Source organism: Penicillium verrucosum (genome assembly GCF_028828655.1).
Source record: "Penicillium verrucosum strain IBT 35672 chromosome Unknown utg000002l_segment0_segment0, whole genome shotgun sequence".
Classification (NCBI taxonomy): Eukaryota; Fungi; Ascomycota; class Eurotiomycetes; order Eurotiales; family Aspergillaceae; genus Penicillium; species Penicillium verrucosum.
In genome coordinates this window covers 4,585,010-4,611,221 of record NW_026643211.1, presented here as the reverse complement: position 1 = coordinate 4,611,221, position 26,212 = coordinate 4,585,010, and the positions used below count along the sequence as shown (strand labels likewise).

General features: G+C 43.4%; 6 protein-coding genes across 6 annotated transcripts; 2 read left to right on the top strand and 4 right to left on the bottom strand.

Moving 5' to 3' along the window:
* Nucleotides 1-1,711: 1,711 nt before the first annotated feature.
* On the top strand, nt 1,712-2,526 carry N7516_007350 (uncharacterized protein; the record flags this gene model as incomplete). Its single annotated transcript, XM_057220070.1, has 2 exons — nt 1,712-1,810; nt 1,858-2,526. The coding sequence occupies 2 exons, from the start codon at nt 1,712-1,714 to the stop codon at nt 2,524-2,526; spliced, it is 768 nt and encodes a 255-aa protein (XP_057074161.1).
* Nucleotides 2,527-4,855: 2,329 nt separating this feature from the next.
* N7516_007349 (uncharacterized protein) lies at nt 4,856-6,342 on the bottom strand (the record flags this gene model as incomplete). Its single annotated transcript, XM_057220069.1, has 2 exons — nt 4,856-5,154; nt 5,229-6,342. The coding sequence occupies 2 exons, from the start codon at nt 6,340-6,342 to the stop codon at nt 4,856-4,858; spliced, it is 1,413 nt and encodes a 470-aa protein (XP_057074160.1).
* Nucleotides 6,343-7,475: 1,133 nt separating this feature from the next.
* On the bottom strand, nt 7,476-8,357 carry N7516_007348 (uncharacterized protein; the record flags this gene model as incomplete). Its single annotated transcript, XM_057220068.1, has 1 exon — nt 7,476-8,357. One exon carries the CDS (start codon nt 8,355-8,357, stop codon nt 7,476-7,478), a length of 882 nt encoding a protein of 293 aa, XP_057074159.1.
* A 394-nt stretch (nt 8,358-8,751) lies between these two features.
* On the bottom strand, nt 8,752-9,212 carry N7516_007347 (uncharacterized protein; the record flags this gene model as incomplete). Its single annotated transcript, XM_057220067.1, has 2 exons — nt 8,752-8,778; nt 9,027-9,212. The coding sequence occupies 2 exons, from the start codon at nt 9,210-9,212 to the stop codon at nt 8,752-8,754; spliced, it is 213 nt and encodes a 70-aa protein (XP_057074158.1).
* Nucleotides 9,213-10,763: 1,551 nt separating this feature from the next.
* Nucleotides 10,764-13,145, bottom strand: N7516_007346 (uncharacterized protein; the record flags this gene model as incomplete). The annotated part of the gene is made up of 1 exon (XM_057220066.1): nt 10,764-13,145. One exon carries the CDS (start codon nt 13,143-13,145, stop codon nt 10,764-10,766), a length of 2,382 nt encoding a protein of 793 aa, XP_057074157.1.
* Nucleotides 13,146-25,018: 11,873 nt separating this feature from the next.
* On the top strand, nt 25,019-25,900 carry N7516_007345 (uncharacterized protein; the record flags this gene model as incomplete). The annotated part of the gene is made up of 2 exons (XM_057220065.1): nt 25,019-25,349; nt 25,590-25,900. Coding segments are annotated over 2 exons (642 nt in total), but the record flags the coding sequence as incomplete, so codon positions are not given.
* Between the last annotated feature and the right edge of the window lie 312 nt (nt 25,901-26,212).

Sequence of the window (26,212 nt, the reverse complement as noted above, 5' to 3'; positions counted from 1 at the left end):
ATGTCGATAGCCAGGTCATCGCCAACCTCACAGGAGCCAAAGTCAAAATTGGGATCTATATCTTAACTAAAGTTCTGCCTTACGGGATGGTGGATTGGTCAGTGAAGTTCCAATTGAAAGAAAAGCCCGGTGATTGGCACAATGCGATAGCAACATTGGATGTGCTTGTCCATGCTTTGACTTTTGGTAATGCTACGTCCAATGGAGTTGAGCCGTGATTTTGGGTTTTAAGATATCTTTGGTGACATGAATCGTCGAGCAGGAATTTTGCCATTAATCAATTTACTTTTCCCTTTAAGTTCGGGCCACCTAAGTAGGAAGGGACAGTATGACCTTCGGGGGTATGATCTAAGAAGGTTCAAGATTTAGGGAGGCGATAGCATAGTACCAAGTCACTGGTAAATCAACCGACATGCCAGCTGGCTTTGATAGATTAATAACGCCGATTCGGTCTCTGTAGACGGCATAATTCTTGGGAATCATGTTACAATGGACTTGATATGAGAAAAGCAATGCAATCCGATTCAATATGTAAAAGGAGGAAGAGAGGGAACTATCTTGCTATGTAAAACATTCGGGATCTGTCACATTCGCTGCCTGATTTATCAGACATCAAGCAATAATGTCTAACTAACGTTAACTATGTAGGGTATGCATTCTAAGCTATACTGTTTGGGAATTATGTATTTATAAGAAAAAGTCTTGTGCATAAATGGCGGAGTCCGTCTAGTTCTTACATCCAAGGTTCTCTCCTATAAGAAGCCACTTGCCACCTAAGCAAAAGCAGGGTCTGCCAAACACCGGGCCTTTCAACCAGAGGCCAGCACAAACATTCTTTCAAATGGAACCACTCATAGTCAGATATAACCTCCTTTGTCTCCTAGCATGTTACTAAAGCCTACCACATAGACTATGCGTATCCAAGTTTCCTTCGACTGCGGACTTTGTAACCGACTTTCCGACGAATGCCATCCTCTCGTTCATCTCAACTCGAAAATTCCGCCAGGGGATGATGGCATGGTTGTCATCGTTATCCCTCTTGGCAAAGACCAGTTTGACCTAGCGGTCGACAAAGCTATAGTTGAACGAGTCAGATGCTGTGTCACTGACCGGAGCGATTTGCGGTTGTTGAGCTCCGATCCACTTTTCGCCGTAGAATACGGTCGTTCTTATCCTGAGACTGCGTTTCACGCTTTAACGGGGATTATATGCCAATACCATAAGGCAGCGAGTTTAGTCTACAAGTCAAATGATCAACGCTGTATCCAGTGGATCAAGAACGAACTCAATCGCCTTGACACACTCCTAAAGCATTTTGAAAAACAGATCGAGTGCCCGGAAACATATCTATAAATTTCAACGTGTTTGATATTCTTCCTTGCCCTTTACTTCCTTGTGGTATAGATCGAAGTACTCTTTCTTAGAATACGAAAGAAGTAGAGCTAACCAGTTGAAAAAAATAAAATGTAATTTTACAAACAAAAACAACGTCATGATCACCCCTGTCAAATTACGGACCGCTTTAGTTGTACAGTACTAAAATTAATTAACCAGGTATATCTTGCCAAGACTGGCCTGCGGACCCAGGGGCATGTGATCTCATTTCAATATCCCAGGATACCGAAATATATAAACTTCCCCCTTTTCCGTTATACACTCACTACCTCCCCTCTCACTCCCTTACTTATCATATATGTATTCCCAAATCGCAATGGATACATATCTACCGAACGTGTTCCAGACTGAGCTGATATTTCTAGCTGGTCACTTTGCTTCTTACACAAGCTTCGAAATTCGGGACAATTTGAAGGTACGAAAATAAATATTTAGGGGGTAACTTTCGACTAACTAAATTAGTTTCGTACTTTAATTCGTGCATTATGTGAGAAAGCGCCGAATATTGCGAATGCTATTGCCGAAGTTGTTCAAGAGAAGAAAGATGCCTCTATTCGAGAAATCTCCGAGGAATGCATAACGCCACGGAAACGAAGGCTCACCCAGGACCCCTCTTATCGTCCACCAAAATCTAGCAAACTGGATATTCAAAGCGTCGATGGCACCAGAAAGAAAATGGATTTGCCAAATACTCCACTTAACGCTTGCGACCATGCTAGACCCGGCCAAAACGATATACCCACTGGCAAACCTCCGGAATCGCCTAGACCGGCCATCGAGGACTATCCTAGGCCTATTCTGGAGTTGATAATTGAGGCAACTAGAACTCTCCACCAGCTCAGTACACACAATGATGGTGTCCCGAGGGATGTTCATAAAATGATCCTAGAGACGTTAAACAGCCAAAGCTGCAGTGCAGTTGCGAACATCGAATGGTCCGACGGCTCTACCTGGGTAGAAATTCTCGAGAGAGGAGCATCTACAAGGGTCCAACTTACCATCTTCAATATGATTGAGTATATGGGGGCATCGGAGTGGTACGAGAGCCAGATCCAACTTGCCATGAGAACAGTAACCCGTCGCCAAGCAACTATAGGGGTACTTGACCGGATTCAAGACCAACAAACATAGGGAGGAAGTCGGAGTATGTGTAGAGTTGGACCAATTACAGTACAAGACGAATCTCGCGACCAGTCTCCCAACCCCGGTTTTAGTATCTCACAGAGAGAGAAAGAAGCTAGAAGAAAAGCTCTTCGCAATCGGCTCTCGCGAGGCCACAAACTCAGCACGAAAATCGTGAAGGAGTTGGGACTAGGTATACTATTTAGCCCGTCTATCTGGTAAGGGAAATCTGATCATAGGGTACCGTTCAATTGTTAATAGTTTCAAGGAAATATACGAAAATGAGTCCTAAGGATCTTGATCTTGCGATACAAAATATCAAGGATAATCGCGAACATATGGAACTCCTTACCACCCTGAGCCCGTAGCTCTAACGGCTAGTTGATCATGGCCTTCCCGATCTTCACTCATTCTACGCGGATCTCAACGGTAAAAAGCTGTTATCGGAGTGCAAGATATAGGAGTTATAGAATGAATATATCTTAAAACAAGTAAGTACCAACATGATTATCCTTATCGATGCTACTAACTCGCACCCCTAGGACAAATTACCATCTGGAAAACTTGAAATTGCTATCAGCATCTTAATCAAAAGCATCGAAGAGAAGGTGTTAGGTCAACAGAAGTTAGATGAGTACGATACGCTTACAATTTGTGGACGTTCTAAAATATCCTGTGACATTTTCCAGCGACTTCGTCCTGATACATGGCTAAACTCTTGGACCATATACGCCGCAATGCTAATATCGGACAGACCATGGTATGTTAGATACGGCTTAAGTGTCCCATTATACGAGGATGGATCCGAAAAGAAAATAAGAGTGAAGGATCCTCTAGCAGGCTGGGCCAAGGATATTGAAGAAGATCGGCAAAAAAATGGAAATGCTCCAAATTTCTCAGCGTCTTTGGTTCATTACCGTCCTATCAACCATGGGAATCACTTTTCTCTTCTTGAAGTCAACGAAAGGAAGAGGGTTATCCGCCACTATGATTCAAATGCGAGCGAAGACATCACCAAAGGCACAAAAAGAACTTGGATATCAAAGCTAGCCCAGAAAGCATTTGGGTATCTTAGATTTTCATATCAAGAAACTGTGAGGCATATTAACCTACTGGGATTTCCACTATAGCTGACCTGTCATACAAACTCAGCCAACCCCCAACAAGACGATGGATGGAGCTGTGGTATTCGGGTGATCTGGAACTTCCGCCGCTTATCAAATGATCTGACAGTGGGGTCGTGGGATACAACCTTGAATCCTGAACAGATGATACTTCAAGTAGTAGAAGGGTTGACAGAATGTGTCGAAAATGGTTGTATGGAAAGATCTAGGCTGGGGGGGCATATCAATAGAACCGTTTCTTCGTTTCAAGGGCAACAATCAATAGTGGTGATCGATTGATCCATATATATGGCATGAAACCCGCAATGATTGTTTTGACCGTTATGGCTGATAAGCGGACACGGCCGGTGCCTTCCCCGAATAAGAACGTTTGATTTGTTTTCTTGGCTCGATTTGATATTTAAGCTTGCATATAACGGAAGAACTATCCACCGCTCCCCGGGAGATTATCCGCCTTTCGGAGCGTCCAACGAGCCCCGCGCTACTTCTGCCCAATATTATCTTTACAAGACCCTTAACAGGCGTTTACACTTCATGTGAGTAACCAGAACATATTGCATCGGCTATACTGATAAAAGGTCAACAGATTTCGGTGCTGTTCAACTACATTCGCAGTCGCTCCTCTCGCAATCCGATCCGAGCGCATATCTATCTATGGCTACGCAGGGTTCAGATGACAACTTGGTGGAATCTTTGGCGATACCTTCATCCATCAAAGACATCTACACCGAGGCTTGCGAAAATGATCAGTCTATAGCAGAATCCCTGTCAATCCCTTCTGATCGGATATCCGCCACTATGCTGGTGCAGGGCCGGGGGAGGGAGGTAATCGCCAAGATTGAAGAGCTCTCTTTGGTGAGGATGCATGATTCAGCTTCAATATAATTGGGTTCTGACTTGGAATAGAATAACCCCGTTCGAAAGGAGCGCCGATTAAAACAATACGGAATAAGACCTGCTCTCCAGGTTTTCTCCTCAGGTGTAAATATAGTTGGCCAACCCTATATGGCAATTATACCGTTTTACATCAAGGGGAAAGTGACACTCGGCGAAGAAACAGTTCAGTTGGATCACTACTATCACGTGTATGGTGAAAGTCGACTGGTGATTGAGAATAACGCGAAATTAGGGATTTGGGGGTATAAATTGGGAAGTTAGCATTGTCACCTCATTAATATACATCCTCATTAAGATACATGAGGTTTCTGGTGAGATCATAGACCGAGATTGTGCAGTGGAGTGATTTGTTCAAAATCAAAGCAAGACCTTTGGGCAATATCATCCATAATTCCGGAAACATCAATGGGTTGGTTGGAAATTTGTTCATAGAAACGGTGCGCAAATTCGGCCTCGGTACAATCCTCTGGGTTTAGCGATTCGGCTCCGTCGTCGGTGTCATCGATGTTTGTAAACTCCAAGTTCGATGGAACCGAATCTGGCGAAACAGAGACAGGGCATCCAGCGGAATTATCGGTTCTTCGGAACTTCTCTCTCCCCGATTCTATCCCCGAAACTAGGCCATGACAGAAAATCACTTAAGAAAAGTTAGCATGGAGTAGGTTAACTCGTTGAACGAAGTCAGCTCACAATTGTAGGAATTTTGCAATTGATTGAACCATGGGCTAAGGTCTCGTACTAGGTCGAGCAGATGTATCTTGCTCTGCAAAATCGTGACATATATATCGCCTGAAATTAATTTGTCCGCAAAGCCTTGCATTTCGTCATAGCGGAATCTTCGAAATTGATCTATATGCAGTCCAGCAATGGCGGAAATTGCATTGCATATGCTTGGCAAATCATTTTCTTTTAGGCGTTCGGAAATGATCTTTTCAAAAACCATATGCTTGAGACCAGTAGATAAGGCTTTCGAGAAGAAACTGTTGTTCCCATAATTGAAAATATTGATTTCAGAAGAAGTTGGAGACAAGATGTGTTTATAAATTTCCTCAAGTTTCGTCGGATAAACTTCGTGATCTAGCTGTTCGTTTGTGAATTCCAGAGCAATGGACCTAAGGGCAAGAAGTCTCAAGAGCTTAGCCTCGGGACCAAGTCCTCGATCTCCATCTATGCGCCTTATGTGCTCCAATCGAAGATCCTCGTCACAATTTCGCTTGCGAGATAGTAGGTGGCTTGGTAACTTTTGGCTAGCTTCCCACACCCAACTTGCTGATTGCTTTATTCGTTTCAATAAGTCAGGGATATGGTCTGGAGGTAGAAGAACACGTTTGGATTCCGCGGGTATAGAACTCCTGGAGGCGTCTCTGATCGGTATCAACTGGGTGGTTGGAGTGGAAACTTGCAGGCTAGCGAAGTGAGATGTTTGTGGAGACAAGACGCCTTGGTTGCTAAGTGCCGTCGTTCCAGCAACTTGGAAAGGTTGAGGTGAATGTGGAGGAGATGGCACGCTTAGGGTTTCAAAATGATCGGTTAACCCGGCAGCCTGAAGAGGTTGAGGAGATTTGGAATTTGAATTTGGCACACGTCCGGGTACTGCAACTTGAAGAAGATGAGGTGAAAGTGGAGGAGATGGCACGCTTGGTGAGTCCGTAAGAGTCGCCTGAAAACCAGGTGTCGACGGTATTAGGTTGTGCTGAAGACGTTGACCGACTCTCCTAAGCGTCAAAATGGTCTGTGCTGCATACGAGTGAAGATTGGCATCAGATGCATTGCGTATTGTCTCCAAGGCGACTAGAAGGTCCATTTCAATAAGATGAGATAGTTCAAAATAGCATTCGGGGGTTAGGCTTAATCTTTAGTTTTTACCATGAGCTTGGACACACGGTCGACAATGCGAACTTCTGGGCAAGTCTTAGCCCCGTTCGAGTGTCGAACTTCAAAATGTGGTTTGTGAATGGCCCCGATAGCATAGCTAGAGTAGGGTTCGGACCCACATTCGAGTGTTCAACATCGAAATGTGGGTCTGTTTTGATATAGCTTTTACGTATGCGCAAGGCGCGGTAAGCAGTTGAAAGCTGGGCCTTCGCTTGTGTAGTCGATCGAATGAGAGTGATTCGCTAATTACAACATTGCGCAGTCTGCCTGCATTATCACACACCTAATGCAGGCAAGTTCCTCACTGCTTTGATGGGGGCGGGATCATTTTATTGGACAGCAATGCAGTGGGGAACTGGCCCAGCCCAGTCCTACGATTGATTGATATGCCATGTCACCACCGCGTGCGGGGTTGGCACTCCGTCCAAGAAATGCGAGGCAGAGTGCTGAGATACTCAAATTGGAAACGAGCCTCTTTCTTCTTTTTTCACGTGTCAGTATCATTTCTCTAGTGACACCTATCGGTTGGATTGAATTGTCATACAGCGTAGTACATTATAGTCAACCGCTGTTGGAAATGTGGGAGAAAGGCCCGTTCGTTCGTTCCCCCGCTAATACCAATATCCAGTCCGTCACCCCTAAGAGGGAAAAAGTTATAAAGTCATTGACAATTCCTTGTCAGGTAACACCTTTCTATTAGTACTGCCTCACATCCTCTTCCTACAAAACGCCCCGCCGAAAAGCCCATCAAATATGAATTGTCCAAACCCAACTTGCAAAAAAGGCAACGTGACCGGGAGAACTCATTGCGAGTTCTGCAATACCGAACTCCCTGCATCGATGTATGAGATTAATTTGGATATGGTACGTCTCGATAATATCCCGGCAGAGCTCCAATTCCAATCTCATAAATACTAGATGGCTGCCATCGCTTATAAGCAGGCTGATACAAACCTGTGAAGAAAGAATATATCCTAAAGTCTGCGTTTTGCCCAAGACAGTGCCAATCATTACTTTTACTGTGAACAATGTGTGGAACAAAGCGATGGCTCTCTTCGATTCTTATGTTTCCTTCTCTGGCAAGCCCGAACCACATTCCTTTAGAAATGCCAGTCCTCTCTCATTCAACTTAGGATAGTTGCGCAATGCAAAGAAATCCAGCCAAAAATTGCGGGCCTTAGTATGATCCGGTAGATGTGTGCAAAGCAAGTCCTTCCATTCTTTATCATCTTGCCCCAGGCCAATTCCCGCACAAGTAAATTCCCACCAAACAGGGAAAAAGGCCGAAGATTCCCAGTCCAGAATCCCTGCCAGGTTACCATTCTCGACAATGATATTGACGTTGGTTAGGTCGCCGTGAGTAAATGTATAGGGAGCCGCAGCTGGCATCCGTTGACGCAATTTCGAACGAATTTGCTCCGGCACTTGAGCCAAGGCCAACGACATCTCAGCCCATAATTCATCGTCAGATGAAAACGGCCCGTGTCCAATGCCATAGCCATTCGGAAAAAGAAAGGCTGAGTAGATTGGCTGTCCGCCGATGCTCTCCAGTCGGTCCGAGCGAAGCTCATGAAGCTGCATCAAGTACTCAGCGGTCTGTTTTGCGACGCGTTCTTTGTCGTCCGATGTCATCTTTGGCCAAATTTCACTCAATGGTTGACCTCGAATTCGTTTGGTAAGGAGAAAATATGCCCCGTCGTCTTCTTGCCATTCTTCAACGATTTGAGGTATAGGAATTGAGGTTCTTGACGCCAAAAACCCGATATTGGGGACCTCAAAGTTTGGTGGCTCGGTAGACCGTTCTTTTAGGATCAAGTTTGAGCCTAAAGACCACACCCCTCGATTGCTGACCCCGTAGAAAAGGTTCACGTGACTCTGGTAACGACATGCGTCTTGACGTGTTTGGGACCAGCTACACGCTGAACAGGTATTTTCGGTGGCCATTTGGTAAAGAATCGATTTTTTTTGAAGGGAGGTCAGATGTTGGAGTCAGGAGCAAAGGCTTTTATAATAAGGGAAGGAAGGGGGCGATCGGCGCGACAAAGCCTTGGTAAACATGTATCATATGCGTTAATAATTTATCCGTAGAATTTGATTTATTTTCGAACGGGATGTCCTCGCCGATCGACTTCTCTAAAAGCAATAAAGCTACAAAATCCCACTTCGTACACCAGCTTAAAAAACGGTGATAGTATCAACTGCTATTTTGACGAGCTAGTCGACGGTAATATATTTGATTGATCATTTTGCGTCCGATCGAGGGGTTACTCCAAGGCAGAGAAGGAGTAACAGCGAACCAATCATGTCTGCATACACTATCGCCTTTAATCAGGTGACATTACCTAATCTTCTCTTCGGCCTTAGCCTATCGTAGGTTGCGAGGAATCCGTATAATTCTGTGCGTGTTTCTATTTTGGTGGGGTGTGTGATGTATTGCTGCAAGCTTGCTGGTTGCGAGTTAGCTTTAGCTTTAGCTTTTCTAGGGGCACTGGATAACTGCTCTCAACATGTCCTGTGTAGAAAGCGGGTTTGATTGGAGGGCGAAAGCGGGGCCTTACGAGTGAGACAATAATTCTCGACATAGTGACTGTAGGACTGAAATTATCCATATACTGACGAGACTAATATATTTTGGAACGGTGACTCTGAAGCACAAAAGGTCAAAGCGTGTTTGTTGCCTGGCGCACTGCGGGCCATGGTTGCAGGCGCTGGGTTTGCCAGTCCGCGCTTCTCCTGCAGCTGATAGTCCACCCGTCCCATGCCAATCCAATCATCGTCATCGACTACCCTCGGCCGCATCGGGCCAGGGGGTGAGTAAACTGGTGAACTTGCATACGCGCATTCTCCCGTGACAGTTCGTTTTCCGTGGCAGGCGGTGGAACCTCAACCCCCCTTGGGTGTTAAAATCAATTATGTGTCACTCGTTTATCTGCTGATATTGGTACTAGAAGAGGGTTGTCGAGTGAACTTATTGCAGAGAGTGGGCGATATCGTATTCATATTCTAGGGCGTTCGCCATGACCAACCATACCAGTCCTAAGATCATTAAGGCAGAAGGAACGGCCCACTCTCGGAGCAAGACTTGTGAAAAATTAAGCCAAGCCAACCCGAAGTGCTCATAACTTCAGTTCTGCCCTTACAATTCCTCTAGTTAGTCATGGGAAGGCGCCGTTCCCAGATCGTCTCTTGTATGCGGCCGCCAGACCTTCGACATGGACGACGACTTGTCGACAAGGTATTACGCTGAAGGGGAGATTTTACTGATCCGTGGCTTTCATATGGATATGTCCCACATTGGAGGTATTCCTCAAGAACGTAGATTTTAGCGATATGTACTGGAGACGGTTAAACATATGCTTCGTTTTAGACGGTAGTTGTTGTACTCTTGGCCTTGCTTTCTCGACGCCCGCACGTACTCCAGTATACTTGAATCGCAGCAGGACTTCTTCCCGGATATCGGTCCAAAAATAAGCTCGTCACGTCCGACCATGGTCGTTGCTCGTCTCTTATTAACTCCAGCAAAAAATCTACCTCTTCTGAGGACCACCGCGAGCGCTTGCTGCGCTTTCGCTGGGCTTTATTGCGACCATCACATGGTGATTCGTCTGATGAATGATCTTCCTTCGACAGTGCGAGTCCCATCTCTCCATTTAACGAGATCTTCTTCTACCTCCTTGGCAGTATCTAAAGAAATCAATACCCGCTCTACTTTTCTCGGGTTATAACTCTCATAAGAGCCTGCCCGGATTCGAAAGATAAGTGCGGTAATCCCACATGATTAGATGTACCCTAACTCTGTGACATGTGTCGGATTCCTGATAAATCAGGCAATGAATTTGACAGATTTGTTTCTCCTTTCCACCCTTCTCTGTCCACCTTTTACATACTGAATCGGATTACGGTGCTTTCTCATATCAATCCTATTGTAACACGATCCTTAAAACTATGTCTAAGATTGCTTTTTGAAGGCTAGTATACAGGGTTGAGACTACTAGCAATCTTCGATAATTAAAAGATACAAGTGAAGTGGGCCCATAGCTAAGGATTTATATCTGCTAGTGGGGTCTCGTTGTAGTATCGCAGATTGCTTACGGGGAGAGGAGCTCGTGATATGGTGATATATTGGGGAACTAGCTTGAATCTGGCAATTTGTAAGCTAAATAATAAACAAACCAAAAGCAACGTGTAAAGCGAGGTCATCAGAAAGACAATGAATTTCAGAGCCGCCGCTGACGAAACAAAGGCAGAATAACAGAACAGACAAATTTCCGGGCTGTGTGAGACCGGCTAATAGGAGGACCACAAAATAGGTGCTCATCATACTATGCTCCCCCAGCGGTTGGTTCGCTATCAACGTATCCATCGCACTTTACGTGGTCTTTCACTGGCCGGTGGGTTGCGGACGACGTCGCTATCTTCATCGGTACTGTCCTCAAATTGGGTTGGACTCTGTTTGCGGCGTGAATGCGAGTGACGAGCAGGTTCGCTACGGTGCCTGGAGCTTTGGCTGTGTGGACTGGAGTAGCGAGCTGGTTCGCTACGGTGCTTGGAGCTTTGGCTGCGTGGGTTCGAAGAGCGAGCTGGTTCGCTACGGTGCCTGGAGCTTTGGCTGCGTAGGTTCGAAGAGCGAGCTGGTTCGCTACGGTGCTTGGAGCTTTGGCTGTGTGGGTTCGAAGAGCGAGCTGGTTCGCTACGGTGCTTGGAGCTTTGGCTGCGTGGGTTCGAAGAGCGAGCTGGTTCGCTACGGTGCCTGGAGCTTTGGCTGCGTAGGTTCGAAGAGCGAGCTGGTTCGCTACGGTGCCTGGAGCTTTGGCTGCGTGGGTTCGAAGAGCGAGCTGGTTCGCTACGGTGCTTGGAGCTTTGGCTGCGTGGGTTCGAAGAGCGAGCTGGTTCGCTACGGTGCCTGGAGCTTTGGCTGCGTGGGTTCGAAGAGCGAGCTGGTTCGCTACGGTGCCTGGAGCTTTGGCTGTGTGGACTGGAGTAGCGAGCTGGTTCGCTACGGTGCCTGGAGCTTTGGCTGCGTGGGTTCGAGTAGCGAGCTGGTTCGCTACGGTGTCTTCTGTTGCGAGCCTTATTTGACTGAGTTGAGCTGTCGCTTTCGGTATTGATATCATCATCTTCGAAGTCATCATCTTCGAAGTCATCATCTTCGATATCAAACAACCCATGCTTTTTGCGGTAAGAATCCTCGAGCTCTTCGGCCCTTTGATAAATCACCCTATCACCGTCCAAAGCCGAGCCCGTTGTGATACGGCGGATGAAGGATCGCCCTTCTAGAGTAAAACGACCGTCTTTCCATTTGACAAGAATCCGAGTTTGTGGATAGACTATGTCTTTAGCGGGCAGGAGCAAGTTGAGAGGATTAAGACCCTGCTCATCGTCCTCTTCGACCTTCCAACCGATGCCAACCAAGTCTTCCACGTCTCTTCGTTGATATTTCCAAAACTCTTCAGGAAGCCCGTTCTTGGTCCCGGTTACCTTAGCGGTGCCGCGAGTCAACATGGTCAAAACCCGTTCTACCTGACTTGGGTTGTAGCTCTCATGTGACCCAGCACGAATGCGATAGATCGGCGTAGACCTACTTCCGTAGCGCACAAATATCTGAGAGCCAGTGCCTTTGGGCCACCAATACAATACTTTGGCTGAGTTCAATTGGCGTTGCTGTTTATTGGTTCTCACTTCTAAAGCATCAAGCCCTGTGGGTTGATGATCACTGTCAATATCAATGTCCGATTCGGCACTAGATTCTTCACTGGTCTTGTCAGCCTGGATGTCGCCAGCCTGGATGTCGCTATCAGAAGTGGAGCTGGTATCTTCATCAATCCTAATCCTAGGATTCGGTGACCCAATCCAATTCTCGGCCCACAGTTCACTAATATTCCAGGACTTAGGGAGACAATGTCGTTTGTTGAACCTCGTTAAAAGATCATAGGTGTTATTGTAAGCCTCCCAAAACTCCTCTGGGGAGCTATTGTCGACGGCTTTCTTTGCTGCTTGCTGGAAGGCCTGGCATAGGGCATTGTAGCCAGTCTCGGGGATAGTACCAGTATCAAGGTCCATGACATCATGCTGGTCGTTGGCCCCTCGAACTTTTTGGTTTAGCCTTTGAAAGAATACCGAACATTCTTCGTACGAGGGGTTGTCAGATGTAAAAAACCCCTCAACCATTCTTCCTGACTCTCTCAATGCCTCGCTTCGAATGACATCCTTGACCCAGCGACTCAGTGGCTGTAGCTTGTCTTCCATGGGAACATCTTGATCAGAATAATCGCTGTCGAGATCCGTTTCGCCATCTGACTCGTAATCACTCGCATTTGGGGCAAAGTCACCTGCACGGGTTGGACTTCTAGCATACTGCCTCCTTGGTTCGGGAGTTTTGCCTTTTTTATCTCCACCAGCCTTTATCAATTCTTGTGCTCTCGAGGATTCAGCTTGTGGAGATTCAGATCTTGTCCGCTCAGGAGTTTTGCCTTTTTTATCTCCACCAGCCTTTATCAATTCTTGTGCTCTCGAGGATTCAGCTTGTGGAGATTCAGATCTTGTCCGCTCAGGAGTTTTGCCTTTTTTATCTCCACCAGCCTTTATCAATTCTTGTGCTCTCGAGGATTCAGCTTGTTGAGATTCGGATTCGGAGCCCACTTCGGTAGGTGCGGGTGTTTGGATATCACGGGCATTTCTCCGGGCATCCTTGGCCTCCAGTGCCTTCTTTTTCTCTTTTTCACTTTTAGCCATATTCAATAATTTACCTTTTTGAACAGCGGTTCTACCGTTAAGTTTGGAGAAAGCAGAATAGATTTATACAAATTTTGATGCCGCAGTTGTGAAATATACGAACCCGTGCACATGACTAGAGGTTGCGGGTTCCAAGAACAATGCTGCAGGCCAGAAACGATGCTGCAGGCCAGAAACGATGCTGCAGGCCAGAAACGATGCTGCAGGCCAGAAACGATGCTGCAGGCCAGAAACGATGCTGCAGGCCAGAAACGATGCTGCAGGCCAGAAACGATGCTGCAGGCCAGAAACGATGCTGCAGGCCAGAAACGATGCTGCAGGCCAGAAACGATGCTGCAGGCCAGAAACGATGCTGCAGGCCAGAAACGATGCTGCAGGCCAGAAACGATGCTGCAGGCCAGAAACGATGCTGCAGGCCAGAAACGATGCTGCAGGCCAGAAACGATGTTGCAGGCCAGAAACGATGTTGCAGGCCAGAAACGATGATATTCTTTTGACTGATTTTATCTCCAAATCCCTATTGGTTATCACCTGACTAGTCCTCATTTGAGAAGGACAAACTATAGCTTGTCTCAGTTTGTGTAAATCTGCGCCAGAAAAGGGAGCTCGGTCGGTTGCTACTAAAGCTACTGATCGCTACAGAGGGCGTTGATATAGAGGACTCGTACGGCTCAACGCCTACATGCGGCAAAACTGTAATGTATAACAAGAGACATGTGAATGAAAACAAGAGACATGTGAATGAAAACGAAGCATGAAGCCTTAAGAAAAGCTAGTGTTCACTTAGTATCAGATGTAGTGTCCTGTAAGAATGCCATCATTTGTCCTAACATATTTGAGCACTGGAAACATTTGGTCTGATACCACTCGGCAACGGCCATCCAGTTCGAAATGTCCTGTTGGTGAAGATGTATGGTGGTTTGCGCTTCCTGGATTATTGAATTCTGGTCTTTGATCTCGGCTTCCGCTTGTGCTGCAGCCTCCTCGTAACGAGATGCTTTATCTTCGGACGCCCTTAGTTTCTCTGCGAGACTAAGATTCTCAGCTCGCATATGGGCAATAATATTAAGCTCCGTTTGGTTTTCTTTGCACTATGAACTCCCGTGAGCTTAATGGTTTATCCACGAGGGGCCACTATAATTACTTTTGTAGGGATTGCATAAAACTTCTGGCCTACTTCGCGGTGAAGCAGCATATAGGCCCCTACCGAGTGTTTACTCATATGCTTCTGAAAAAGATGCTCGAGAGACGGATCTTCTATCTGCTATATATAGAGACATTCGGTATCTGTCTTCAATCGTACCTCGGTAGGGTCTACTTTGATTTGAAGCCTCTTAACTGATCGGAGATGTTAGTAAGTCTGACTTCAAAGGCTCTAGAGCTTATATATATGCTGAGCGAGTCGCTTTCGGCAAATTGATCGCTAAGAAGCTCGCTTCTTGTTACCTAAAAGCTAAATTTACTTGTCTATCTCAGCCAAAAATCAGATATTAATGATAAACCTCCTAGCTGCTTTATGTATTGCTACTTCCTATGCGACCGGTTTTTAGTGTCGCAGTATTATATTTATCTTAAGACTTTCGAAGGTTTACCGTAAAATCCTCGTTTAATATATACAATCTCCTGTAAGTAAAAGACATCCCTGTAGGCCAATATTCCCAGAGTAGAGAAAGGATTCTGTCCGAACTTTCAGTTCTGAGTCGTCATCCGTGTTCCATGTCTCATGGTACAGTTGATTCCTGTCTTTAAAATATACATGCAGTACTCTCCCATCTTGGGCTTTCAGGAACCTTTTCAAATTCAGGCCTACAAGCCAACACTTTGCTAGTTCCAGCCGTCGCAAGGAAGGCAAAGGGGCATAGGACACTAACTCCAGAAACCCTGGGCTGTCTATCAGCGTCAAGCTCTCGACTTTCGCTAAAGCAACTGTTGCAATTTCGAGGATATTGTCGTCTTTAGAGGTCAGTTTGGAATGCATTCTATCAATCTTAAAACATTTCAAGCTTAATCCTGTCGCCTGAGCTGTAGTGATACCCTTAAATACCGTCTTAAGGTGAGTGAGAAGTGAGTTCCCAAGAAATACGCGATTAGAAAACCAAATAAGTTAATCTTCCTTTGCTCCGTAAAAGGAGAGCCTAATAGTATTTAGGTTGGAGAGATACCGAAGTAATACCACAAATATTTGGATATCCGTCCGCTCTTCTAAAAGTAAACTCTGAGCTCTTGCAAGTCCGCTGAAATAGTGAAAGATTGCCTTATAGGAAAATTGCTTTCCTCTGAGCTCCCACCGGAAATCCTCCTAATCTCTAGCATACTCCTGTGATATATAAATACAGGCAGAAAAATAGTCCCTATACTATATCACTAGAAAGATCAGTAATAAGCTAGATAAAAAGCTTCAAAGTCACATATATGGATCGATCAACTCTGATGTATCATAATGAAGTATTTTCACATATTGCGCTAAAGTAGAAACTGCAAGCCCCTTTAGCCTCTTCATCCCTTATTCCGAGAACTCGACTTTAAGCGTATAGAAGATATCTAGGGTGCTGATTGATCTGCAACTTTTATTCACAAGAGAAAACGATTTCAAGGAGTAGTAATCGAGGTTAACGACAATCAATCTCAATAACTCGAATGGTAGATCTACAAAAATCCCCATTTAGCCTCGAAGATAGTAGAGCCTAAACTAATCAGAGAGTACAAAGAAATGTTTTACCTACCTCTAGATAAAATAAGTATTCATACAACCATCAAGCTTTTGTGTGGTAATACATTGCAGCTACTATCCTGATCACGGAAAATGTTGCAACACTATTCCCGATACCCCAGTCCGGCTGCTAGAGATCTACCAACTCCCGTGCTATTTTCGGCTTGGTATTATACAACCAATTTCCTGTAACTAACCAACTAAGTTGCTGCTACAAAGTCACTTTTCAGACCTGCTAAAACGTGTAGGACACCTTTTAGGGTTCTGTATATCACCTGAGAGCGAAGTTTCTACTGGAATATACCACCTATAAGGATATATGCAGAAGATTCGCCCGCAGATTCGGCCGTATAGAAAGTCCGATAACTCCATCAAGGGCCTCCAATCTCAGCTCAAGGACACCCCGAAATAGTGCTGCTACAATGTGACCTGCTCTTCGGCGTTCATTGACCGCTGATCCTTGTTCTTGCGATCCCACCCCAACCGCGACACTGTCTCAAACTCGCGACAGAATCCCTGAGTTTGTCCTGGCTCGGTTCGGGCCAACATTCGAGCCGATTGGCTAATGAGGACAGAGGTCTGAGCTCCGCAGTCGATCCCTGCAAGTCATGGATAAGAAAGTTCAAGAATAAGTACGGAGACAAAGAAGCGACGTTCCACGTTCCGTGTGTTCCCCGAAATTAAAATCCTACCATAGTTACGGAGATCACTACCTAAATGAAGGCGCAGGAGCTGCCCGCCCATTCCAAATCTTCCACACTAGTGACGTTCTGCCCCCAACACCTCCCCATCGCGTTGGATGGTATTATTACTTTTTTTAATTTTCTTCCTTATCTTTCCCTATCCCCCAACGAGGCTCAATAATTGTAACATACGCCGTATGCATATCATTAGCGCGGATCGAACCGCTTGAATCGAGCTTCGCTAGAGTTTTACACCCCTGGCGACCCTAAAGGGGGAATCTCGGCCCACTTCCATGGAACCCAGTTACGCTAAAGGTCCCAGTCACCAACGGCGCGTAAATAGGTTACATCCGATTCCGTTTTTTGTCCCAAAACGCAGAGTAGGAGAATTCATGGCAAATACCAAGTAAAAGGATCTAAAGGGCGTATGTCCTATCGGTTGTTATGACTATACATTAGACCTAGACAAGGACAGAGGCTATAGACATAGCACGTTATAGGTAGTCAGCAGTTTCGTCCATCTACAACCTCGTTGCCTTAATTCCCGTGCCGGCCAAGGCGCACTACATATATTAGCTCAATATGCGGTGCCTTCACATCGGAAGTAGGTTAAGACTTTTAGGCTACCAATAAACAGGAAAGAATACTCTTACATAAACTCGGAAGAAATAAAATTAGGAACCTCACGGAGCGCGCGGAATCCATTTTTTAATACCTTAGCTCCCGGTAGAAGATATATCCGTGATAATCTCGATATTCGATTCTTCCGACAAACAAACAGAGGACCTAAATAGCCCACCTTAACCTACGTTTCCTATAGGGAGTCGTTAAGACAACTAGTCTAGAGTATCCTAAAGGTCATACACGGTCTGTTCACACACATAGAGGAGAGCCTGAAGACAATTGATCAGCTCTCGCTAACATCGGTTCTCTAGCAAAAAATGCTCCATTATCCCCTTATCATCAACACATCCAGACCCCTACTTGTCTTGATTCCATTGTTGTAGCCATAAATCAATAGCTGGGTACAAGTCATTAAAACAAGACTTAAGTCCTTGTACTTTCTCCCTTTCTAACTAAAGGCTTTAGGACAATGCTTGGCAGGTTTCTGTGGCATAGCATAATAACAGCTCAAGCTACGATTTTTGATACTACATCCCAGAAAGCGACCTTTCGCAATAGACATGTAATTTCTAATATACCACGGAATCGCTGTTAATTCTAAACTCTAATTATCCTTAATAATACTTTGACTGCTACTCTTAGTACAACAACTTCTCTACCAAGAGAAAGATATCATCGTCATATTTTATAGAGTTTACATGATCCTAGATTTAAAGTAGAATCAGCGTATGTCTTATGTAATGCAAATCAAGTTAGGCTTTACTCGAAGAATAGTTACTACAGATGGTGGCACTACCTCTGAATTTTGATATTAGGCTTCGGAAGACATAGCTTAAAGGATTTAGTTAACCTTTATCATTCAATAAAGACCAGAAGGCTCATTTCCTTTATTAATTATTAACCACTATAGGACATACAATACACAGCTAAACACAAGCTGCAAGATAATAATATTTACTTTATAAACAGTATTCAGTATCATAGGACTTGATCGGTATCACAGGTTGTTTTCAGTGTCGCAAGTCGTTTTCAGTATCCCAGGGAGATTTGCTAAGCCTTTTCAATAGTGGTGCGGATATCTTTATCTATAAATCCCAACTCTAACACCCACATATTATTAGATAAAATAATAATCCAGCAAGCTATGTAGTGGGAAAATTAGACAGGTATTAGTATCAATACTCTAGCAAATATTCCGAGACATATTTTAGGTAAGTGACATTATATTATCACCTCTGCTTGCGTCATTAGGTAATAGAGGGCATTTTTAATAATATATGTGTGCTTTTAGAATTCGTATTGCCTCTATAAGCCTCCTATAATCTCTCCAAGGTTTCCGTACCAACATAAAGATCAAAACTTCTTACTATCCTACTTGTATTTTTTATAAATCACAATAAGTCATAGCCAACGTCTCGATCCCATATACAAGGAGATTACTCCCGCGGACCATCAAATTCTATACCTTAGAGACACGTCATCCAACCTCGAGAGACTGCAGTCACGGTTGTAATGTGCAAAACGAAAATCGCCAGATTTCAAGATCTAGTTGGAAGAAACTGTATATAAAATAAGATATCTTAGGGCTAAGCTTCAGTGACATAAAGAAACCAAACAGATACTCTTATAGTTCCAAGAAACCATATTTAGTATCTTCAGCTCCCTAGAAGATACCCTCGCCTGTGTAACCGCGCGCCTATACAAGTCAGAGCAGCAGTATCTAATACTTTAAAGATCCGATTCTAGAAGTGGAACTAAGGGATATTTCTGAACTCTTAAATATATCAAGACATTAATTGGATATTGGAAGGCTCCTAGCCTGTGAATCTATGTGTTGCTGTCTTATTATACTTAGGCTTCTTTTTATCTCCTTTAGAAAATAGCAACACATATCATAGAATTTGTAACCTCACTAGCTCATTATATCTCTCGCTTATGGTATTGACTTACTAAGTCACCAAACTCTTGTATTACTATCCGTTCCTACCTTATAACCTCGAGTAGATACTCATTAACAGTTTTGAACTTAGCCTCCAAGTCTTCTGTTCCGTAAGACAAATTATCTATGGTGTACTTTATACTGTCCATACAGTACTCCATACTATCCAGACAGTGCCCCATATCGTCGAAGCGGCTATTTAAGCCATCAACCTTGTTACCCAGCGTTTACGAAAAGACACCAAGTTAGTTTATTATACTCGTAAATTCCTTCAAGATAATAGATAGCTCTTCATACAAGATAGTCTTAGTCTCCCCGGGGTTGTATAGACTAGTTGAAGATAGGTATGGCAATACATCAGCTTGGCTGCTAGACTATCAGCTCTAGTTGAGACATATAGGCAGATAAGGATACCTTATCCCATAGTCACACCCACCACAGTATAACTCTATCATCAAACAATCCCTAGACGATTCCGGGCACACCTCGGACTCAAGACCATCATTTCCTATGACCACATCATACTACTAAACGAAATGACTCAATTAGCTGTATAAATCAATGTCTGCCTATATAAAAAACGGGGGTTCGTTGGCACCAAGACAGAGCAAAGGATCATAGGTCTCCCACAGACCATCTAGGATATTAATTCCCAGAGATGCTTCATAGTCATAATCATGGTTGTAATTCGACATATTCAGGGCAAGACAGCAGAAGAATAATTAGTCTCGGATACCAGAGATAGATCTTATATATTAATTTACTCTTAAACGCCGGACTCCCAATGGCTAGGACAGCGCCACCAACTATTAGATAATAAGAGCTAGATATTAGTTATAGAACCCTATTATTGTTATCCCTATTCGACTTTTGCCCCTAGACTTAGTAGAGGCGATAATAGACATTAACAAAAGTACATAGTCCGGGATCTATACCAGTAAAAGTGGATCAAGATAAGAACCAGATAAGAAGTCTATTTCCTTCCTAGTACCAATCCCTTTTAGGAACTAATCCACCTAGAGGTCTTATTCACCACAAATATGGATGATATTATCACCCTAGTTATAAAACACGTTGGTCAAATAAAAGGGTTAGATTTATATTTAAATATTTCGCACCGTAAGGCACCAGAGAAGCATTATTCTCACTTTTACTTTCGCCATACAAAATTCGATAGATATTAGCTAGCTCGATATCAGCACCCGTGAAGATTCCACATTTACAATCCAAGACTACGGCCGGCTATGGTGTGTAGTCTCCGAGTTATACGACCAAGATAACCAATATCCATCATTATATATATTCCTCGGTAGGAAAACCAAGAATCACGCTCTTCAGCAGCTCTACCCTCTAAACAATATAAAAAGGCATAAATCTAAGGCTCCAATAAAGCTGCAATACAATATTACATCTTTACAAAGCCGCCAGCCAGTATTGTTAGTTAATAGTAACATCCCGAACACTGACAAATTCTATACTGCCAAGAGACTTAATACCGGCGTTAGCCATCCCGTTTCTTAGAATAACTATTCAGCAGCCAAAATACTACTAGTTCTGTGGTTACGGTTGATTTTTGTCTTCACAGATATAGTTTGCATCTTCATCGACAACACTACCTATCTTGACAAGGTCATACACTTTCTTATCAGTTATTTAGAGCTTCGTTCTGCGTCCTCATTTTCATCACAACATTTACCAAGGGCGATATTTGTTTATAGCCCATCGGTAACAAAAGAAGAGAGGGGTATACATAATATAGGATTACTCCACCGGAAAGTCCAAGAAAGCGGGTATAACAATCTATCAGGGTTGTTCTCCAGCTCTATATCTTTATACCTACAATATAATTTCTCTGATATCACAAGATTTCAACGAATCAAAGCGTCGATCACAGAATAGGTCGACGCCATTTCCTCCATTCAACAAGAAAATCAAGCTCGGCCAAATAGGACACATTTAATAGCATTATTTCAATCAGCCATCCAACACACCATAGAGGATATCTCTCATCCGTTTAATTTCGTAAAAGCTATGAGGAAGGATCGCCCAGTTAGTTTATACACAAAGCCACATTTAGCATATTATCTTAAGATCGGCCATCACGCCAATCTCCCTCTTTTTGTATTAGCCACCACAATTTCGTCCGCGCTTTTTATAGATTATTATGTACCCGAGATACTTAGTGGGTCCTATCTCCACATTCCAGTTCATACACTAAGGCTGACATCAGATAGCCACGAATCCCCACATAATATTTAAAACTTTGTATTGCTCTATTGTTAATACAACATATTGCATTTCGAAGGCTTTATAGACCGATATATATCCGGCAAAAGAAACTAATCTAATAGAACTTCACTTTTCGCACTTATATAAACGCTTCTCGGAGAACACAGTATCCTCAGCAAATTTACGCAAAGAACAACTCAAGTCCTTCAGTAGTCAGGTATCTCACATACAAAGCAATCATATTTGCCTAGTCTGCCTTTTACATTCCGCACAACATATTCTAGCATATAGACATACAGTATACAACCACTATACTCAGATTTTCGGAAGCCCTACCTCCGGGCTAGAATATCAGTTCACTATTAAAGACTGTCTCTATTGCCTCTACCAGAGGCCATTAGTCATAAATATTCTTCCGCCGACTATGAGCCCCACAATTCTTACCATCAATAGTAGTAGAGTTAGGGGGGTAATTCCGTTAGAGTTTCTACTTCTAGTTCAGGAACACCTACACCCATACACAATACAAGATGTGATAGACCTCGCGCTTAGCACAAGTTCCGGTCAGTTAGGCACCTTATATATATTTTCAAATCAGGAAGCCTAATAAAGGGTATTTTAGGTAGTCTTATCATCTTAGGTTTATTTGTAATGGTATGGGATGTTATAGAATGCTCGGAGCGATTCAATACATTAGCATATCAAATTTTCTGTACAAGACGCTTTTCTATCTTGCCTCTACTTCTTCACCAAATCTTTAGTTATATATCTGTCTTTGGGGATATGGCTAAATAGGTCTAATAGCTCCTACATAATAGCTGCTACGATTCACAGGTCTTCGATTCTGCCTTAAAAAGTGCTTTTAGAGAGTATCATCACATTTTTAATACCACCTAAGAAGATCCACCCGGACCATAACACTCCGGTCCGAAGGTTAGGATAGTAACTACAAGCATTTCCAGAGACACAAGTACTTTTGTGATAGGGAACTTCAACATATCCCATGACTCAGGAGACGAAAACGGCAAGTTCGACGATCAATTTAGCTCATATTCCTACTAATATAATAAGACTTCCGAATAATACGTCCCAATAATACATAAAACGAACCAACTATATAGAGAATATAGCCTTAAGCTTACCCTATACCCTAGTTTCTATAGTTAGCGCTAACTGAAATCTAGAGGAAGGGCTACCGCCGCGGCCCCATTATAAGTCGATAATTCCTGATCTTATCGTAATAGAACTAACCATTGGATTATAAGCTTTTTTACCCCAGCGGATCTATAAAGAATCGGTTCCTTTCAAGACAGTAGACTAAAGTACAATTTCGCAAGAGAGATTGTATATCAAGTCTCACACCAAATCTGGCCCACAGCCATAAGGTCTATAAGAATACTATCATTAGATACTAGAAAAGCGTAGCCGAGTGATTAGACTCCACATTTCCGCCACATCTTTCGTAACAGTTTCATACACCAGGGATTTGATATATAGATATCTACCATAAAGATAGATAGCGAGTGGAAAAAATAGAGAGATCATCTGAATGATTCAGTCAAAAGTGATAGTTATCACCTAGACGTACCTCTAGGAAATACACCTCATATCATTAATACTGTCAAGGCCATAAAGGACTATCACAATCTTATCGTCCTCTAAATCGGAAATACACAGATAGCCTGGGATGCGGTAACTACACTACTCACCTCTAGATTATTCTTTATCATTAGCTCATTGCCAGAAAATACCACGACTCCATTCTAGTGTTACAGGTCTATACGCTGTAAAGGACCGGCACAGATGGTGATCCAAGCTTTAGAAAATCTCTACCCTGATGGGCTTAGTTATATCTCAGATTGTAGATTAATCAATAGATTTAGGGGTCTAGACAGTCTTTGCCCCTCATATAGATATTACAACCGCTCCATTTCTTTCTTAACTCACCATCTAGAACACACAGTCAATATATATATATAGACCAGCTCTAAAAAGCGCTAAAGGATTAGGGGCTTCCTAGAGAGTATAGCATCATTTGCTTTAAGACAAGACCTACGGTCTTCGTTTAGCCAAAATAACCATAGGTATCCCTACCGCTAACCTTGCCAGAGCTGTAATATAATCCAGAGCCCTATCAGGGGTAGGAGACGCAAGCGCGAATCAAAAGGCCCAAAGAATATTTATCCCAAGAAACATTTACTTGTCTAAACCTATATCGAACCTAGATTATGTTTTTATCACGTGTTTAAATAATGATATAAAAAGAAATTAGGGTATAAGTATAAGACCTTTTTCTTCTGTATAAAAAGCCCATATAAAAAGGTTTATCTCATTTGAATTCCCTTATTAATTGAAGCCATAGATAGGCCTAATCCTAACAGGAACTCCCAAGTCAAATTCACGAGACGATCCCATATATTGAAACTCAAAGCTCACAAGCTTACCAAGTTCTGTAATGCGGATATATACTTAGTCATCAATCATTAGTAAGGATCGTTTGTCTATAACTTAGTTAATAATAAACTGTGACCCCCTAGTGATAAGAAGTTGGTAAGTTAGATAGTGCCCAAAAGAGAGTTTATTAAGCTAAGAGACTAGTAGGAATAGAAGTACCCTAATCTAGAACAATCGAACTTTAATAAAATGGAAAGCCTACCGGAAAGCTCCGAGAGTCGCTTGTCTAGGCTCACTCGGTACTTCGCCGCCAGATCTGAGCATTTTCGATCATTAGAGAACCTCTATAGGAAGATGGATCCAGCTAATATTGTTGCTGATAAAGAGGCTTTAAAGATCGTGTCTCCTAAGCATTATCATGGTTTTTGATATGACAAGACTATACTAGTTATTTCCAATTAGGTGAATACATACAATTTCTATATATTGGTAGGAGTAGACAGTAGATGCGATGCAGAAAAGCCTGCGAGGAATTGCCTACCATCCCATACATACCATCCATATATCAACCTTCAAGCAGTATCTCTCTCATAGACATAGGTTAGCTAAGCCTCGCCTTCGGTAAACCTCCCGTGTGAGATCTGATGGGAAAGGTGTCCTTGATATACATAGTAAGATTACATACACTTAAAAGATTGGTTTTATTCTTGAGCTAACTGGGTTTGGCCTAGCGTCATCTTGGGTGGGAAAATGTTACAGGTGGTGACACCAATTTCCGAAAGTACGGTAATTGGCCTATCAAGATTGCCGCGACCCTCAATTTCAACGATATGAGAATCGTGGGAACGTTCTGTTCTCTACAGGCCATCTTGCAATTTGCAATCTAACGATGACATAGCACCGGTAAAAATGAAGCCTTTAGGAGGCATGTTATTGGTGTAGTGACTGAAAGGATCTTCGGACGCGTCTCTCTTGCTGGCGACTGGCAGACTAATGCTGCGACACTGCTTTTGGTTTATCTTGGCCAATTGGGGACTGCCAACAGGTTCCATCTAAAGTGTCTGTCAGGAATAAGGAAGTAGGGCACGGCTAGCTAATTAAATGGCCATGTCCAAATTTCTTTTTTTTCACCTAAATCAAGGACGACTCTCTCTCAGCCAAAAGCATAACGAAAAAGTTCGCAGAGCAACACACATCCACTATCTATTCTATCTATTTATGAATTGAACCACACAGGATCCAACACGGAATTTACGGAATGGAACGATATACTCTTCTACCAAATCAATTATAGCCGAATAGAGGAGATGCCAATACGAAGAAATCCGACTTCAATACAGGAGATAACGGCATGAATGAGGACGCCGTGGGTAAAGCAAGCTTGCCGAAAAAGCCGTTCGAGAAAAGCCATGTGCACCGAATAGACGTTTCCGTTAAACCAAACGAAAAGAGCGCATCTCTTACTCTTTCCAAGAAAAGTTCACTAGAAAAGTATCACAAAACATACAATATTGACCAGGCTGGAATAGGAGTAATAGCCTTGAAAGACACTGAGAATCTCCCTATTTGTCTGATCAAGGACCGTGACGCTGGAAAACTGCGAATTCGAGGACTGAAATTTGCTAGTCACAGAAACATTCTATCCTTAATTGATTACTTCCAATCTGGAGATACACTTCATTTGGTCTATGAGTATGAGCACTTGGCAATCAGTCTTGGTTGTGTTGTAGGAAATGTTTAGTTCAGCGATGCGGATATAGCGATAGTCTGCAGGGAGATCTTAGAAGGGCTTAAATTCATTTATTCGGCTTTGAGGACTTCATATAGCTTGTTAGATTTTAGCAACGTCCTTCTTACTTAGTAAGGCGAAGTTAAGCTTGGTACGTCTTGTCCGCTCAATTTGAACTTCGCTAACTCACGAGAAGCAAATATTGGCGAAAGCTTATTGAAGGAGCATTCCTCTGATACGATTCCGAAGGATATCCAAGACGTTGGGTCAATCGTAGTGTTCCTAAGTGACCGGACCGCCGCAATTCTTGGCTTAAGCCATGACCTTGATATATCACCGCTTTCACGGCTGGCCCATTCATTTGTGCAGAGAGCTAAGGAAGATACAACCGCCGAGAAGCTGATAAAAGTCAGTACCTCGAGCTTTTTCTCTTCGTGGCATCGCTGATTTTATTAAAAGGACGAATTCCTGCATCTTGCCAACCCTGGGGGGCCTGGAGTTTGAAGCGACACTACTTCAGAACTCTGCCTTTAGGCATTCGCATCGGAAGCAAGGCTAATGAGGATAATTGAGATCCGGACGCTCCGCAGACAAGAGCTTGATACACACACAATTCATTAATGCCCGGCGGCTAAGCCGAAAGGGCAACTATCACTGATATATCAATATATGTTCTAGTGTCCATGTGCCGTGTCTCCTTCGTAGCGGGTCCTCGTTGGTTAGTAACGTTGTTAGTAGACTGGCTTGAAGGCGCTTCTT